The 18874-nt window shown below is 40.8% G+C and overlaps 1 protein-coding gene across 4 annotated transcripts in view; it reads left to right on the top strand.

Moving 5' to 3' along the window:
• Positions 1-18874, top strand: part of LOC123760351 (uncharacterized) — a 55058-nt gene that overhangs the window by 27933 nt on the left and 8251 nt on the right. For 2 of the 4 annotated variants that reach the window (XM_045745965.2, XM_069338277.1), the window contains exons 1-3: positions 6238-6593; positions 13788-13933; positions 15030-15204. In XM_045745965.2, the coding sequence (XP_045601921.2) occupies positions 6584-6593; positions 13788-13933; positions 15030-15204 (331 nt within the window). In that variant the 5' untranslated portion in view covers positions 6238-6583. Of the gene's footprint in view, positions 1-6237; positions 6594-13787; positions 13934-15029; positions 15205-18874 lie in introns of those variants that run through there. The other 2 variants (XM_069338279.1, XM_069338278.1) reach the window with 1 other exon arrangement.

Here is an 18874-nt window from a genome sequence, read left to right as displayed (position 1 = left end):
GCTCACAGGGTTACTCACGTGGTGCTGAGGGCTCACAGGGTAACTCACGTGGTGCTGAGGGCTCACAGGGTTACTCACGTGGTGCTGAGGGCTCACAGGGTAACTCACGTGGGGGCCAGGGCTCGCAGAGTCACTCACGTGGTGGTCAGGGCTGTTCGCAGAAAGAGCTAAGCTATTATGACTATATAACGTTTTGACATGCATCGGACGCCCTTTAACTTTACTATTGTCGGGTGCGAACTCCATTGTTATTTCTGGCACTCCTCTATATCACTGCCTAATACCACTAATGATGCTGAACACATACTCAGAATTACAAGAGTTGCCAACATACACCTGTTCAAACGCATACTTTAAGCTAGAGGTATACTTTGACAGATCAGGCGGCATTCATTTTCAGTCGTGTTCTGCACCCTGAACGCCCAGACTCATGTGGGCTATCTTGAGGTTATCTTGAGATGATTTCGGGGATTTTTTTTTTAGTGTCCCCGCGGCCCGGTCCTCGACCAGGCCTCCACCCCCAGGAAGCAGCCCGTGACAGCTGACTAACACCAAGGTACCTATTTTACTGCTAGGTAACAGGGGCATAGGGTGAAAGAAACTCTGCCCATTGTTTCAACCATTGGGCTAGTGACGGAAAATTGTGCTTCTCCCAGACACTCAGATACAGACTTTCAAAAATATATATGTATGGTCCCTGCCTGTGCAGGCGATGAGTCACAATAACGTAGCTGAAGTATGTTGACCAGACCAATCGACTTGAGAATGGTCCAGGACGGACCGAAACGTCGTCGTCCCTTCAAATTCTAGTGTGTGGTCTGGTCCCTGCCTGCTATGGAGGGTCTCTCGCATTTCTGTACAACTATATTGAAGAATAAATCCAAGTGAGCTGCCACCCACATCGTTGCCGTCGGTGAATGAAATAATTCGGTGTTGGCAAATTATTCACTCACCAGCGAGATGCAGCCACGCTCTATTGCCAGTTGAAGAAAGGGGTATATATATGTGTAATATATATATATATATATAATCTTCTATCTATAGTCTTCTCATCCTGATGATGAGAAGTTTACTTCAATTGTGTTCCCCGTTACTCTTCGTCTCTCTGGATAATCTAGTCAACGACATATATTTATTAAGGCCAAACGACCTAGTCATCTACACATATTAAGGCCAAACGACCTAGTCATCTACACATATTAAGGCCAAACGACCTAGTCATCTACACATATTAAGGCCAAACAACCTAGCCATCTACACATATTAAGGCCAAACAACCTAGCCATCTACACATATTAAGGCCAAACAACCTAGCCATCTACACATATGAAGGCCAAACAACCTAGCCATCTACACATATTAAGGCCAAACAACCTAGTCATCTACACATATTAAGGCCAAACAACCTAGTCATCTACACATATCAAGGCCAAACAACCTAGTCATCTACACATATCAAGGCCAAACAACCTAGCCATCTACACATATTAAGGCCAAACAACCTAGTCATCTACACATATTAAGGCCAAACAACCTAGCCATCTACACATATTAAGGCCAAACAACCTAGCCATCTACACATATTAAGGCCAAACAACCTAGCCATCTACACATATCAAGGATAATCAACCTAGCCATCTACACATATCAAGGATAATCAACCTAGCCATCTACACATATCAAGGATAATCAACCTAGCCATCTACACATATCAAGGATAATCAACCTGGTCAGACACACAAACAAAGCTGGTGCATTCATCGATCATATAAACATTACTCCCCCCTCCCTTTCTCCCTTTTTTTTTTACCTGAAGTTTAGATTGCTCTGAGCCACCTGGCTGTAATTCCTAAATAAACATTAAGTTTGCAAGTCAGACAAATTTTGTCCTAATAATTTTATTGCTAATATCTGTCAAAAGATAGGAATTTTTAACTACGTCAATATCTGTTATATAACTGGCATTTATATAACAGCAATTTATATAACTGGCATTTAAATAACAGCAATTTATATAACTGGCATTTATGTAACTGGCATTTGTATAACTGGCATTTATATAACTGGCATTTCGTGAAAGCTCAGAATTCAATCGAAAAATGACGACTTAAAACAGAATGCACATTTTTTATTGCCTGAAAATTAGGCCTGATGTCTGCTTGGACTACTACTGCTGCCCATGAAGTACCATCATCTGCTACTAATCTATATTTTCTCTAAATATCTATGAGATAGTTTTGTGACTTTTTGCATATCTTCTTCATCTATAAAATAGAATGTCTGTCCAAGGTTGGAGGTCACACGCTTGGGGGCTAGCTTCAACCCAACTTTGCACCGTGATTGCTGTTGGGTATGTGCCGACTATGGTCGGGTCGAGGTCGGCTCCATTCAAATGTGTTCAGCATGGCATGGTCTGTGGTGTCAGCTAAGATAGTAGCACTGGTCGTGTCTTATCACCCCACAACGTGATATAAATCAGTACAAACTGCATTAGAATTTTCAAGACTATGGGTAAAGAAGGGAGTGGAGAGGCGGACCCTGCTCCTTCGATAATGGTTATAGATGGCTACAATTGCTCCCGAGAGCTCAGGAGATGTTAGGTCTGCTGGGCTTGCCCAGTACCATTCTCGGACACTTAATCTTCATTACTGTGTGCTGATTGTAGCCGAGTGGTGGTCCAAGAGTAGAGGGTTTGTGCTCAGTGGGGGTTTGTGCTGTCCCTCTGCTCCTGACGAGTGATAGGACCAGTGACGGGGGAGACACGAGACACTCCTCCAGCATGACCAGTGAGGGGGACATTCCTGCAGCAGGCTAGGCTAGGCTAGGCTTGGCTTGGCTTGGCTTGGCTTGGCTTGGCTTGGCTTGCCTTGGTTTGGCTTGCCTTGGCTTTGTTTAAAGAGTAGCGATGACATAGGGGGTGAAGTACATACATTTCACAAGCCCTAAACCCTACTCCCAAGGAGGGACTAGACAGGAAATACGTGAGGCGACCTGAAGAACTTCTGCGACCGCTTATACTTGTGGTTGTCTTAAAACATAACATGAATTCGTGTGAGTCAGCAGGGATTTCTGTAATCCTGAGGGGGAACTGAGAGATTTGCGTGAGGGCCGCTGAGTCTCTGCAGCACACGACACAGACGGGGAAGATGAGCCAAGGGAGGTCACGAGTGGCCTTGGAAGGGGAAGGGGGTCAGGGGATACGTGGACCAGGGCCAGGATGACAGCTCGTCCTCCTAAGGTTCCCCAGCGTCAAGAAACTGTCGTATTAGTGTGCCCTCTCCTAACCTACCAGAGGACCCAAAACAGAAAACGAGACAGTAATTACCTAGACCAGTTGTATCTACTATTTTCTAGTACAATGATCTTCGGCCTTAGGTAGAGTATACGTCAAAATGCGACGATCTATTAGAAGGACGCGTTTATTCATCAAATAAATACTTACAAAACCTGTACATCTATCAGTCATGGGGGATTTTGTTTACATTGAGTAAACAGTTTACGAGCTTGGAAACGTCACACATCAACTATTATTATTATTGTTATAAACAACTTCGTAGTGCTTCGGAGTTCGTAAATTGTTAAATAAATATAACTCGAGGAAACATGTCATAACATCTTTCCATGATCGACGAAAGATGTAACGGTTGCGTAAATACTTGATGAATCCTAGCCTGGTGGAACGACGATAACTTTGGGGCGTGGGAGAGGAGGCGATACCCAAACAATACCGTCCACCAACTGATCCCTGCTGGACAACACGAGCCAAGGAGACTAAAAAAAAACTAATTGGGATCGAGTGCCGTGCGCGGCCTGGCATCAGAGGCCGCCTGGTCACTGACGCGGCCTTGGGATATCCCAAAGGTTGCATGACGGGGATGGTGTGTGTGTCCCTTAGTCGGGCCTCCCACACGACCCACAACCCTCACGCACATTAAAAATATATATATATATATATATATAAAATCTAATTACGCTGCACTCCTCGTTAGCGCTATAGTGGTGGACGAAATAAAACACTTATTGGATCTATCCCTTAAGCTCAGTATTTAGCCAGGATTAATTAAGACTAATCATTAGTGTTTCGGTAAACCTTAAATGAATACAAATATTACTGCACATGCAAGCTTTTTTCTGAACACTAACGGTAGAGTTCAATAAGACTTGAACCCGTTGTTTAATGTTCATCAAGGAACCAGTCAGGCAGGACTGCTTTCTCCTGGCAAGGTTGAAGCAGGTGACCCCGACCCCACCCGCCGCCATATTCACCCGCTGGTCGTAACTTAAGTCCAATTCACCCGCTGGTCGTAACTTAAGTCCAATTCACCCACTGCCGGAGATGAGGCTGCAAGTGCAGGTCCTAGTGCTGGCTTTCGTGTTTTAATTTCATGTTGGGCTTAAGTCCTATCAACTTCGGAGGGTTATTAAGGCCACCACGATAATATTGCTCTGATGTTATCAAAATTATTAAGACTTCACGTTGTTTTTCCTTATATGTCCATCGCGGTGTAGTGGGGTAACGCGTGCGTCTCAAGTGGCCCCAGGACCAAGAGTTCGATTCCAATGTAAAATTCCGAAAGATATTTCTCGTGGCTATATATCACGCTATAGTGATGTCATCGTGCGTTATCAGGATATTCAGCACATCCTCCTGTTTTGGTAGTACTTATAGTAACGATGAGGACGTTAGTACATATACCGACGTTTAACGCAGATAGAAAGTAGAAATCGGACATACTGAATTTGGACGAATCGGAAAGATTTTGTATTTATGTTGCTAGACAAACTAAACTAGTATTCTTAGGCCTAATACGCGGTATCTGAGGCCTAATATAGTATATATGTGTGCAATTCTTGGCCTAGGAATATTTAAATTTGTTTTTAGCTTTATTTTTGGTCTGACTATAAAGTGAATAATACAGAATTCTACTATATAATTCCTTAATACGTCAATGTTTGTACTATGATGCACATAGTTACAAAAAGTACTATCTAAAAGGAGGATGGGTTGGTTTGACATTTTTGTTACGTTTCCAGTGATGAATGTACCCGTGGTCACGTCCCAAACTTGTCCCAAACGACATAATTATGTACTATGATTTCGCGCCACACGGCCTCCTATACCGTAGCTCATAATAGTGCCCCGTGACAGCCAATGAGTGTTCACGTAACTTGGTTCTAAACATTTGGTGATCAGCAGACTCCTGTACCTCCCTCGAGTACCGTGACCACGTACCTCAGCTACCATGCACCACTGGTGTGCCGTGGGCAGGTACATCTGGCATCCACCACATCCTAAGGTGTCGCGAGCGCTCTCTGCTCCTACACCCACTCGCACACCCATACATCCATAAAACACTCACATTTACACGCACCAAACACACACACACACACACACTGACCTAACATCCATTCACATCTGCCTAACAGTCAGTACTACATTTGTATACACACACACACCTGCGCCAAGGTACACCTACCCCACACTAAGCTACACTAAGCCACACCTGCCTTCAACATGTTTCATCCACCTACACACGCTTCCATTACCTCGCACCAACCCGCATCCTTCTTCACCCGCCCACACCCACCTACACCCGCCCACACCAACCTTGTGTGATGAATCACCATCACTCAGTCTCTTTCTTATTCTTCCTCCTCTGCTTTCTCCTATTCCCCCTTTCTTCTTTCCATTCCCTTCACTCTTGATCCCCCCCCCCCCTCCCTGGTTATCTTGAGGTTATCTTCAGATCATTTCGGGGCTTAGCGTCCTCGCGGCCCGGTCCTCGACCAGGCCTCCTTTTTGTTACACATCCCCCAGGAAGCAGCCCGTAGCAGCTGTCTAACTCCCAGGTACCTATTTACTGCTAGGTAACAGGGGCATCAAGGTAGAAAGAAACTTTTTGCCCATTTGTCTCCGCCTCCACCGGGGATCGAACCCGGAACCTCAGGACTACGAATCCGAAGCGCTGTCCACTCAGCTGCCAGGCCACCAGCTGATGATCCAGGCTGATCAGCTGGTGATCTTCCCTCGTGATTCACCCCCCCCCCCTTCCCCCCTACTGCTGATCTCCTTCTCTCCTCATTTCCATCCCTCCTGATCCTCCCCTCTCCTGATCGCCCACTCTCCTGATTCTCCTGCCTCATCCTCCCTCCTGATCATCCTCCATTGATCGGGGAAAGTGGCACAGGAGGCGTAGGGAGGGAGAGCAGCGAGGCGCGGGTCGGGGAGCACTTGCCTCGCACTGTCACGCTGGCCACAGGGCCAGGCGCACGGCCTGGCACCCTCCGTGGCACCCTCCGTCGCGATCCTCCGTAACGACCCTCCGTCACGTCCACCCTCTGTGACGCTCGTCCGTGGCGATTCTCTCCGTGACGTAACTCCGTGGCAACCCTCCTTGGTGACCCGTGCGTGACGCCACATTGCTGCGACCTTCCGTGGCGACTCTCTTATCAACCCTCCGTGGCAGCACCAGTGACTCCCATTGTTCCGACCCTCCGACTCTTCCCTCCGGCCCTGTCATTGGCAGCCTCGCTGGCAACCTCCGGGGCGTCTACCCTAAGCTGACTCTCCCTCACCGGACCCATGGCTCCCTGTGAGTACACTCCTCGAGGGCTCCGTAGTATTCTAGCTTGATGAAGGCCAGGACGTGAACTTGTGTATCTCTGTTGTGACCTCAGGCATCTGACAGTAGTGGTGGTCGAACTGTGGGAACAATAATCAACTATATAGATGTGTTACAACTGTACAGAAGTGCAATAAGCTTACTCAGTGCTGCCGCTGTAGACAGCTTCAGCTGGACGTCTGTATACATTTGTAAATATCATGACTACCGTTATAAGACACTGTCAGTTAGACACTGGAAGATAACACGCAATGTTCACCACACTAAGGACGTGTTCAGTTTCTGTAATACATGAACTAACAAGATGGTTCCTAGTATTCGATAAATATAATCAGAAAATTGCAATGATGTTCTAATTGAAATTATGTTAATAAATTGGCTAGCGGGGAAGAATATAATATATATATATATATATATATATATATATATATATATATATATATATATATATATATATGATGCAAGAGACGTCTTATAACGATGAAAAAATAGTGAGGGTGATCTGGACATAAAAATAAATAATACCGGTGACCTTTCACGCTGTGCGTCATTAAGACAAACAATAATAAAATAACTCGCGGACTTTAGCAAATTCTCCTGGAGAGACCTTGGTCACTGACCCAGGACGACCTGTCACTTCTCCCACACGAGTAATTTACTGACCTTAGAAAGTCACATTGTCACCCTGTGACTGGCATCTCCATTCATTCTTAATTAAACCCTCCTACTGGATTACTGAATTTAGGATTTCATTGTTTATCAAAAATAATGTTATCTAATGTTTATTTTGACATGAAGTGGGTTATTGAAAAGGTACTGTGGTAACACTCACCCAGCGTTCTACAAGCGATTTGGTCTGAGTTCGAGTGACTAGAGAAGATTTACTGGAAAGTCTATCCACATTTGCTCGCCCCTGTTCACCCAGCAGTAATTGGGTCCCTGGTTGATAACCGATTGGCGGGTTGTGTTCCAAGGAAACTAAAAAGAGTAAGACTTACCATGACCTATGGGAAGAGAAAGTTCTCAACCTTCTAAGAGTGGTCAGAAGTCGTGGGCTTCTATACCTACCTTCATATAGAACGAGAATTTTGGTAACATGGACTGAAATCCTTTCCAAATAATTTAAAAGTTATTGTTCGAACTGTTTGATTTGATATTAAAATATGGATAATCATGCTGTTTCAGACATTTGATTACACATTAAGTCTATACCAAGCACCATTACTTGAGAACCGACTTGAGAATGGTCCAAGACGGATCAAAACGTCGTCGTCCCTTCACTTTCTAGTGTGTGGTTTGGTCAACATATTTCAGCCACGTTATTGTGACTCCTCGCCTGCATTACTTTGAGAATCCTTGTTGATCAAAGTTTCCTCACAATCAAAGTATACTGCGTCTACCGCCTGACTGCCTTCGTTATACTATAAATGTCAAAACACAAAAATAATTCATTATGCGTGATCAATTTTTTATAAACATGATGGTAAATATCTTATATAACTCCTAGTCTTTCGAATGTACAATTTTGCTATCGAATTGTTGTTTCCTTGTGTTTACGAACTGCACAAGTTTAATTATTCAACACTTACAACGAAGTTTATTATTCTCGTATTTAAAGTTCAGTGTGACATTTACAAGTTTCCACTCCGATCAAGAGTTTCAGAATTACATTTTTGACTTCTTATATCCATTCCAAGTGCGGGACAGAAATGTTTGGGGGGGGGGGGGCATTTCCTATCACCTAATGCTTCTGTTCACCTACCAGCAAATAGGTACCTAGGAGTTAGTCAGCTTGTTGTGGAATTACATCCTAGAGAGGGCCAGTAATTCTATTTTTTTTTGGGGGGGGGGGAGGACATCGATATAAGCATAGCATGTAAATATATATATATACACCGGCTGCCTGTCCCCAGACACAAAAAAAAATTATTATTATAATAATTTAGTCGCTGGTTCAGCCTGTTCTTCCTATAAATATTTTGTTATCATAACCAACAAAGTGATTTATCTCTATTTTGGGTTTAAGAACATTCTTATTGCGAATGTTTATAAATCGAAAAAGTTGTCATCGTTGACTGGCAAACGTGTGATGGTAATGGAGCATAACCCCAAAAATTATCCAAAAAATTATGTAAACTGAGATGCATAAAATTCATTTAGAGACATCTGATGTCCCCCAATACTCAATTTCTACTTAAAGTTACCCTTTAACAATGTCCACGAATTCTTAGTCTTTCTCATATCTAAATAATATTTTACTAGTATGTGTCCATCTATTGTCGAGCATATGAAAAGCATTCAATTGTTATCATTTCAGCATCATTACTATTAGAACCAGAATTGTATACAAATATAATTTTGTTTCATTGTTATTATTTTATGTTTCATTGCATAAAGCCATCATAAATTTTGTGCCATTATTTTGTATATAAATCATTAATGGTATACTGTATTCACAAGTCACTTTTCTTTCAAGTTCAAGTAAGTTTATTGAGACAAGAAAAAAGAATACATCTCAAAGGGATAGAGTATCTTAGGCTATTTCTACCCCCAAGACTTTTCTTTCATATCATATAATTCGCAATTTCAATTCTCGGGCTGCTATACACGTATAGCAGCTCAAGACACACCTCTAATTATCATCATTATTATTAGAAACGTCTGTTAACGCTGATAATTAATAGAATTTTTTAAGTCATTAGTCCATTAGAAACAGTAGCCTAATAAATATATTAAAACCAGTAGCCTATTTCAACTTACAACTGCTATTTAATATATGAAGCTGCTATTTTACTCAATGCTCTTCTTAATGTTGAATAACTTAATACTTATTTCAGCATAAAAATATGTAAAATTTATACTTTAGCCACGCTATGTAAAATTTAAACATAGTTTAAATTAATGTCACTTTATTTACGAAAGCTACTCCTTGTAGGGCGGATTGAACGCCGACCTTCAGGAAGTGAGACCGTCGCTCTACCGTCCAGCCCAACCACTGGACGGTAGAGCGACGGTCTCGCTTCATGCGGGTCGGCGTTCAATCCCCGACCGTCCAAATGGTTGGGGCACCATTCCTTCCCCCCGTCCCATCCCAAATCCTTATCCTGACCCCTACCAAGTGCTGTATAGTCGTAATGGCTTTGCACTTTCCCCCCATGATAATAACCTTCCCTTCCTGCGTGTCCATGTTAGCCCATTACTGTTTTTTTTCCTTGCTGTTATTATAAAATTAAGTTGCTTCATAAATTTGGGATAACGTGCTCCATACAATTTATTCCTGGTAGGTTTACACGGTGCATGCATTATGTTTCGACCTAATATTGCATTGATTGATTTCAACGTGGATATGTTAGTACCTACCTAAGGCACTACGGGCTCGCCATAGCCCGTGCTACTTGGAACTTTGTTCCAGGTAGCGAATCTTTAACAACATAACAACATAGTACCTACCTCTTAATACAAATGGGTAGCGAGAGATGCTTACTGCTGCTCAGTAGATTATTATATTACCGTTATGTAATGTATATATATTCCATTCTACTAGCTCGCTCTACTTTTTAATGCCAAGACCTACTATATTTTATTTGGAAGTAAATCATTTAAACTAAATTCACCTTCAGATAGACAATGTTAACATTAGCATTAAAAATGATGGAAAGTTCCTTGGCCTATGCATAGACAAGAGACTAAACTTCAGCACCCACATATAACACATAGCCCCAAAAGAGTCTTAAAAAATGTCGGTATACTCTCTAAAATCATAAATTGTGTTCCCCACTCTGCTCTACTTTCTGTAACTACTCACTAATCTATCCCTATTTAACATAGCTGTGCATGGGGTTCTGAACATACATGCTGAACGTACACTCACTCCACATACTATCTTGTGTTATTTACATATACAAAACCTTGTTTCTAAATGCTAAAGAGTTTCTAAAGAGTTTCCTGAACTGAAACTTCCTTGATAGATGTAATAGAACCCATGAACACCACACCAGAAATAAATATATATTTGATATCTCTAGTCAGACTAAATCTGTACACTTACCAACAAAAATAACAAAAATTAACATCTTTAAAAAATTTGAAATTTAAAAAAAAATTGGTAAAAGTTTATCCACATACGTTATTAAGTGCTATAAGCATCATGAAGCTCTTACAATATTTTGTTTTGGCGGGATTGAAAGAGAAGCACATGCTGTTCTGGAGTCTGGCCGTGTATGGCGCAGTTTGACGACCAGATCTGCGTTATATTCCAGAAAAAAAATCTTCTTGTTCTTCTCTATCTCCTATTTAGAACCGAGTATATGCCAGAAGGTTACCTTACTTGAGGTGCTTCCGGGGCTTAGCGTCCCCGCGGCCCGGTCGTCGACCAGGCCTGTATATTACCAGAAGGTAATATCTCACAAATAATTGTGTTCTTTAATTGCGAAAATGGCCAAATAACCAGGGGTTATCCACTGCTGGCTGCCAGTCAGTCTACCTCTGTGTTCTGGCTCTCGTTTTCTGAAGCGTCTGTCAGCATCAGCACGCGGGAAATTATTCACTCTGCCTTGGGTCAATGTGCTCAATTCTGGCGTTTCAGTACTGGCCACATCTCACTTTTTCCTTAGTTAACCAAACCACACACTAGAAAGTGAAGGGACGACGACGTTTCGGTCCGTCCTGGACCATTCTCAAGTATTCACCTAATTGTGCTTGCGGGGGGTTGAGCTTTGGCTCTTTGGTGATGGTGATGAGACTCAGTAGACTGAGAATGGTTCACAATCTAGTGTGTGTGATTTGGTCAACATATTTCAGCCACGTTATTGTGATTCTTCGTCTGCATTCCTTAGTTACGTCTTCATGGGGGAAAACAAGCTGTTCTCCCACAAACTTTTGAAGTCAGCATGCGCTATTACATTAACATAAAACTTAACTGGATCGATGTCGCCTACGGCATATGATGTTTTTTCTCCCTAAATTGTAGTAAATTAGGTCTTCCTAATAATTACCAGTTTTTGACCTCTCCGGCTATTTTGACCTAATAAAATTGTAAAAATATTATTATGCATAAAGATAATTACACGATTTTTGGCGTATGTGTCACCATCACTCCTAAAATATTAATTAAAAATATTAAGTTTGAGGCCATTTTTTTAGTATTTTGTATTTTTCTTCATTTACCCATAAATTTATATATTATATAATATATATATATAATATATATATATAATATATATATATATATATATATATATATATATATATATATATATATATATATATATATATATATATATATATATATATATATATATAATATACATATATATATATCAGAATTGAATTATTTTGAAATTTTGTATATCCAAGGAGGTAGTTTATAATATATTTTGTTCCATATTTTCATCTTTCATTTGCAAAAACGAAACTTATTCAATAAATAATAATTAATAAATTGCGTTACGGTGACCCAGATCCGAAAATATTACGCACTAGAAGGAATAAGACCAACCACCCTCTGGACTGGAGAGCCATTAAGACTACCACAATACTTTACTGACCAACTACCAGTTACAGAACTCTTTAACGAAAAAAGCAAGAGCATCAGGCCAGATTACACTTTATTGACTAGTCAAGCATTTTTTAACCAATGTTGTATACCAGTCCCTGGCTAAATTGTGAACCCGATATAATTAATCTTAGATTACTCTAATCTTCTAATTACTCTAATGCATTCTACCGGGAGAGATTGATGAGGACGCCCACATAAAATCATCACTGAACTGGCGCACACCGAGCTCTGACTGCACAATTTTATCGTGAATCACAAATAAGGTCTCTAGAACATTGTGAAATATATTAATCGAGATAAGTTGAGCTTCTCAGGTCGCTAAACATTCAGTAATTGTTTCTGGCATTGGTGGCTCCTTTAACTTTATAATTCCTTTGTTCCCGGCGGGAGACTTCCAGCCACCGTCACTCCAGGTCATTATGTAATTACTGCTTAAATGGGACGACAACCTAAACGATCTTTTACTCCAGGGAGGCGTTACGACGCTGCTTCCAAGCCACCACCACTACTACCAAATTCCAGCAACCTAAACTATGCGACTTGAAAAAATTATGTAGATATGACTAGTGGATTGTCGCCGTTAATAATTGGCGTTAAGGTGAGACTGGTGGCCATTGTATGGGACGGGATTCATATACATTGAGAGGTGTACCTCGTTTGTCGGTGTATATATGTAATGAGTTTGCTTTAGGCCTAGACTGTGTTTAGGTGTAAAATATTATTTGCTGATTGGACAGTCAGTGAAAAATTGTGATTGTCCTCAAGTCCAACACCAGACCAAGCCACTGTGTGCGATCATTAGATGGTTATGCCAATAAATGTATCCCGTTGTTGGTGTATATACATTGGGTTTTTGTTAGTCTTTGACTGTCCAGGACTAATAACGCCTTGCTAGTGGTCAACAAGATCCTGTTGCGGCCATTACTGTCCAGAGATTGATGGGGATTTAGTCCAACACCTCTCATATTATAGGTGTTATATCCACCGAGAGGGTATCCTAATTCAAGTGTTTATACACTAAGTATATATATACAATGAAGAATTAGACCAGCAGGTCTAATTATGATGTTCTGTGGCGTAATAGTCATTGCTGCCGGCTCACAACTGACTCGTCTTGGAACAAATGAACAAATCCACAAGGGCCGTGACAAGGATTCGAACCTGCGTCCGGGAGCATCCCAGACACTGCCTTAATCGACTGAGCTACGACAGGGTTAAAAAGAGTTGAAACCAAAGTTCTACTGAACTTACTGGATCCCGTAGACTCGTCTTGGGTTCGAATACTGGGCAGGGCTCGACAGGTTGACAAGTCTCCTTACACCCGCTACCGTTGTTCACATAGCTGAAAATAGGTACTTGGTTGTAAGTCGACTGCTGTGGGTCGCCTTCTGAGGAATGGTCAACATTGTTTATATTTGAAAAAAAACTTTAATTTCCCACAAACAAATCGAATCAAAACTAAGGAGGTGCTTTTACTTAAAGGTGCTTAAAGGTCATATTTAATGACCTTTAAGGTCGGTGTAAACTTTAAGAGCACATCACAAAAAACCTTTTTGTGTTAATATATCAAAAATGAATAATGGGATTTAACATTAATATACTTTCAGACGGGATGCCCAGTAGTGGATGGCTGTCAGCAATAACCCGACACTTGAGCCGCCCGCCCGCGTCGCCCCACGCCCACACCCAGGACCACGCCCACATTGACACTGGCCCGCCAGGTGGTAATAGCATAGCCACTGTGTCCTCACAGGTAACGTTAATCCTTCCTTATGATCCAGGGCTGTGTCCTTATGATCCAGGGCTGTGTCCTTATGATCCAGGGCTGTGTTCTCTCCATACAAAAACAAGTATTATTCTTTTGAGGATTTATATACACAAAATATATAATTATTCGAGTTACGGGGTGAGTGTGATGTGTAGTATTTAGTATTATTTATGACTGGTTCAACTATAAAAGATAATGTCTGTCTGTCAGTTTGAGGTTAGATACCAGACTCTTGGGGCATGTCTCACTAGACTTTTGCAGGTTGACTGGTAGTTGGTGTGGGATGGTCATAGGGTTGGGAGTCGACCCCCCCCCCATGGTCCTTTGTATGAAATGACAAATTATACCAATTTCCATTCTCACTAAATACCAGATTCCCTCCTCACTAAAATTCATCCAGCATTTTATTTGTTTATGTCATAACTAAACTTTAGTTTGCCTTAAACTTTATTCGGTAACAGAATTGTTGATTTGTTGAACCAATTACCGCGTAACGTGGTGGAGGTGGGGTTCCTTGATTGTTTCAAACGTGTGTTGGACATGTATATGAGTGGGATTGGGTGGTTATAAATAGGAACTGCCTCGTATGGGCCAATAGGCCCTCTGCAGTTACCATTGTTGTTGTTGTTATTTAAGATTCAGCTACTGGGAACAAAAGTTCGAAGTAGACTTACCTGGCATAGGAGCGGGGCTGTGCAATTACCTTAATTTTTAAGTCATAATGTTCTTATGTAGTGCACTGATCAAGACAGTGTGTAGTGAAAATGTTCACCGTTATGAATTAGTAAACCAATGTATATTATTCTTTGTGAAATTTTTTTAAGTAAAATTATTATTATTATATGTCCATTAAATAGCCAAATCATCCCTTAATACCACCTTCCACGTGATAATGGATCAAAAGCAACCGCTTACGTGCATATCACCAATTCAATTTCTTTCTTTACTATGCACCTCATACCCATCCCGTGGGCGGTGGTGATGTAAAAGATTACAGAGCACATAATCGGTTCAAGAACTGAACCCTCTATAGTTCGTTTAGCTAAGCAAATAACAATCTTTTGATGCATATCACCTGCAGGATCCCCGGAATGGTTCGCAGTCGCCCTCTCCGCCGTGTCGGCCCACCACATCGTGGAGTTTGGACACCCTGGACCAGGAGATCCAGCGGGACCACGCCCGGCGGGGAGGCCCACACCCCGCGCCTTCTACAGGCAACGGACCAACCTCCAAACAATACCATGTTCCACACGCTGGTAAGCTGTGCCACGCGGCTGAGAACCCTGCAGAATCAGAGGGGGTTTCTTGATGTCCTCATATAGTAACTTTAAATCTACTTAGGTCTAATTTAATACTTAGTTGATACTAATTGTATTAAATGTATGATTTAATACTAATTGACAAGTCTATAATCGACTTGAGAATGGTCCAGGACGGACCAAAACGTCGTCGTCCCTTCACCTTCTAGTGTGTGGTCTGGTCAATCTACTTAGGTCTATTTCGTATTTTTCTTGAATAGTATTTTTGCATTTAAGTAAGCTTTATTTTACCACAATACTGCTTATTCATCTGGGATAAGTTCCCATTTTACTCAAATAAGCCTACTAGATCCTCTTACATCTGCGCAAGATTTCCTTGTACATAAATATTACTTTTATATCTGGGAAAGCTCCGCTTCTAACAAAATTCGGTATGAAATTCAGGAGAAACTATATGAGCTTTTACTGACCTCACTTCTTGAATCGTTACCCCTCTATATAAGTATTATCAATTTTCTCTCGCCGAGAAGATGCACCGTTTTCTGTCTTCAACAGATATTTCCATAGGCCATACTCTCAAAACCTATAAATCTTTTAACTATTATTTACCTGAATATTTACCTAAAGGCCACCTGATGGTCTCGACGGGGACAGGAGGCCGGTGGCTTGTCAAACGTCCCCTCCCCATTGTTCCAGAGGATTTTTTCCAAATCTATCTTCCTGTTTGGTCTCATAATAGGGATCTCGGGTTCAATTGGGCACGTTTCCTTTCACCTAATACGGCTGTTCACTTATCAGTAAATAAGTACCCGATAGTTAGGCAACTGTTGTGAGGTTACATCCTGGTAAAGTTCACTAGTTCGGCCTTTGGGGGACCTCGAGTCAAGCTGTAAAGTAGATGTATTCACAGACTTTCTGCCCCAACAGGAAGCTTGTCTTTGCGAGCTACGTTTATTATTAATTTAAAATAAAGTGCCATTATTTTTTTCCTTTACATAACTCGCTTTTCTATATATATACACAAATGCATATTCTTTCAATTCTTCCTCCGAGGTCTGGCACTGTCACATTTTTCATCACGTGTTAATTTTCGTAATTTACACACAAAAAGGAATCTAGTTTAGACCCCGACTGCATTCAGTAGTCGCATACTGCATGCCTATGCGTACTATTTGGTCAGTCTAATCGGCTTCCAGAGGTTCATAGGCCTCAAGCCAAACACCAAATAGGATTCTGCAGAATCAGTATTATTCTGCACTGTATTAGTTTACTTCATTTATTGTGCATCCAGTACCCATTCTGTGTGTAGTGGTGTAAAATGTGTAAGCACATGTGTTCGTAGAATTGAATGGTGTGAATGGTATAACGTACGCTGCCCGTTCTCCGGCAGTTTTAAAAAAATTCTAAGCAAAAAAACGTTTGTTTTGTGTTAGATTCCTATATATTTCTGACCAGTTCTGTAAAGTATTTGTGAAACTGAATACAATTGCCATCTTAAACAACTTCTCACGAAACATCGGGTTTGCAAAAGGAATAGACTTCAGTTCTTTATTATTTGCCTGTTATCTTGACCCACTGTTGAGAAAGTTAAGATAGTAGGTCTAGTTGTATTAGCACCTGTAAAATATGCTCTAAAAGAAAGTATTGAAATGTGCGAAATATTAGAGCTGAACACCTCTAGTTCAATCCTGGCGAATATGATTCAGGGCCACAGGAACAACACCGCAAACTAAACATGCTAAGGCTGATATCGATTTTTTTTTTTTTTGCAAGGATGTACGGGCCCTAGGCCTATGGATGACCCACTAAGTGTTACTTGTTTCTGTTTTACTTGGCGGAGTATGAGTATTTATGACTCTTTATGTTCGCTTCGGTAAGATTATACTACCCAGTTTGAAATACTGAACAGCTTGGAGGATATTTATCCACACCACTGTTTAAAATGTCAGATACGTATAACATAATGGAGGAGCAACGGCTTCAAGCCTACAATGTGGGACAAAAAACAGATGTTTTTTTTCACTTATAGGGATTATAAAGCCATGAAACCACCTATCCGTCAAAGCCGTAAATGCCAGAACACAGCTCCAAATCAAACCCCAGCCTGATAAAATCATCAGGACAAATAGAATATGTTTCAGTCATTACACATCTTAAAATTTGTAATTCTATTGTTTGTTACATGACACGGTTATAAATGTAACATTACTATGAATACAAACTAATCCATCAAACTACACCTACTGTGAAGTGTTGAGTTTGTACTTTTTGTCACAATATCTTGTAACGTTTTTCTGCCCACTTAATGCTAGCTTATTCCTATACATATGTACAAGTAACAAGTAACATGAGTGATGTTACTTGCCTCGGAGGGAAACTTAGGGAGAGTACAGAACCCTAAGTGGTGAATTTTGATTAATACATATTTATATAAAAAAAAAGGAATACAAGATCATACATGTGGTGTACCTCGGTGGGCTCGCACACTTACCTTGGGTGACTCTAGGGATAATATTAATGATAATATTAATCCCAGCATTAATGATGCTGGGTTAACATTTCAAGGATAAAACCCTTGAACTGAACCAATATAATGCAGCCTATCATCTAGAACTCTAGATCACCTCACATATTATTGGAAGCATCTCCACATTAACCTCATAATTGATCATGCTAGAATTGAGGCTACCTTCTCATACAAGTAATAAAATCATATAAATATCCTCAGAAAATATTGCATATCACTTTCCACACACTATGTTCTAGGAAAACTGGACTTCATGTCTAAATATTACTGTGTGATATACAAGGTCTAAGTTAATATGCTTTGTCTCAGAAGACAACTAACGTCTTAACTGGTATATCTGGGCTGCGAGAAGACGTTCTCCACCAGGGCCTCCGACACGCCTCCCTCCTCCGCCATTCCTCACTCGGGTTTGCCAACGTTCGCCCCGTGATACTATAATATCCAGCCAGTTTATGGAAAGTCTAAATATTTACATCTACACTGATATGTTTGTAGCAAATATAAAAAATAGTTCATTTTTCATTAAGAAAAGTTTGTCATATATATTACCGGTTAGCCATAATTACTTCCTCCATATAGGTACTACTTTGCTAGGCGGAGGAATAATGGTGCCCCTCGGTGGGCCAGTTCACAGAGCTGAAAAATGTTAAAAAATCTGTTTTTTTTGACATTCCAAGATGTAGGTGATAGCAAAGTGTGTTTGGTCTGTTTAACACCTTAAAAATTGAGGGTTTCTTCCCAATTTAAACTAATCATTATTTCATTTTAAATTAAAAAAAATTGCTGGAGTACCGAGCCAAAAAAACCAGCTGTCACACTCCAAATAGACATATTTATATAAATCCGACTGGCCTATGACACCAATGACACATATACCCAGATGTGTCATCTTGGAAAGTTTGGTGAGACCAGCCCCGAGCGTCAGACCTATTTTAGGCAGACATTCTAAATAATAGATAAATATCATCAGGACAAATAAGGGAACCATCATCAGGAATTGGGAGGTATTTTTGACAAGCCGCCGACTTCCTGCCCTCGACGAGGCCACTAGAGAAATGGTAGCTCCTTAGGTAAATTCTGGTAAATATATATATATATATATATATATATATATATATATATATATATATATATATATAT

This window comes from Procambarus clarkii, chromosome 39, assembly GCF_040958095.1.
Source record: "Procambarus clarkii isolate CNS0578487 chromosome 39, FALCON_Pclarkii_2.0, whole genome shotgun sequence".
Taxonomy (NCBI): domain Eukaryota; kingdom Metazoa; phylum Arthropoda; class Malacostraca; order Decapoda; family Cambaridae; genus Procambarus; species Procambarus clarkii.
This window is presented reverse-complemented; position numbering and strand designations above follow the sequence as displayed.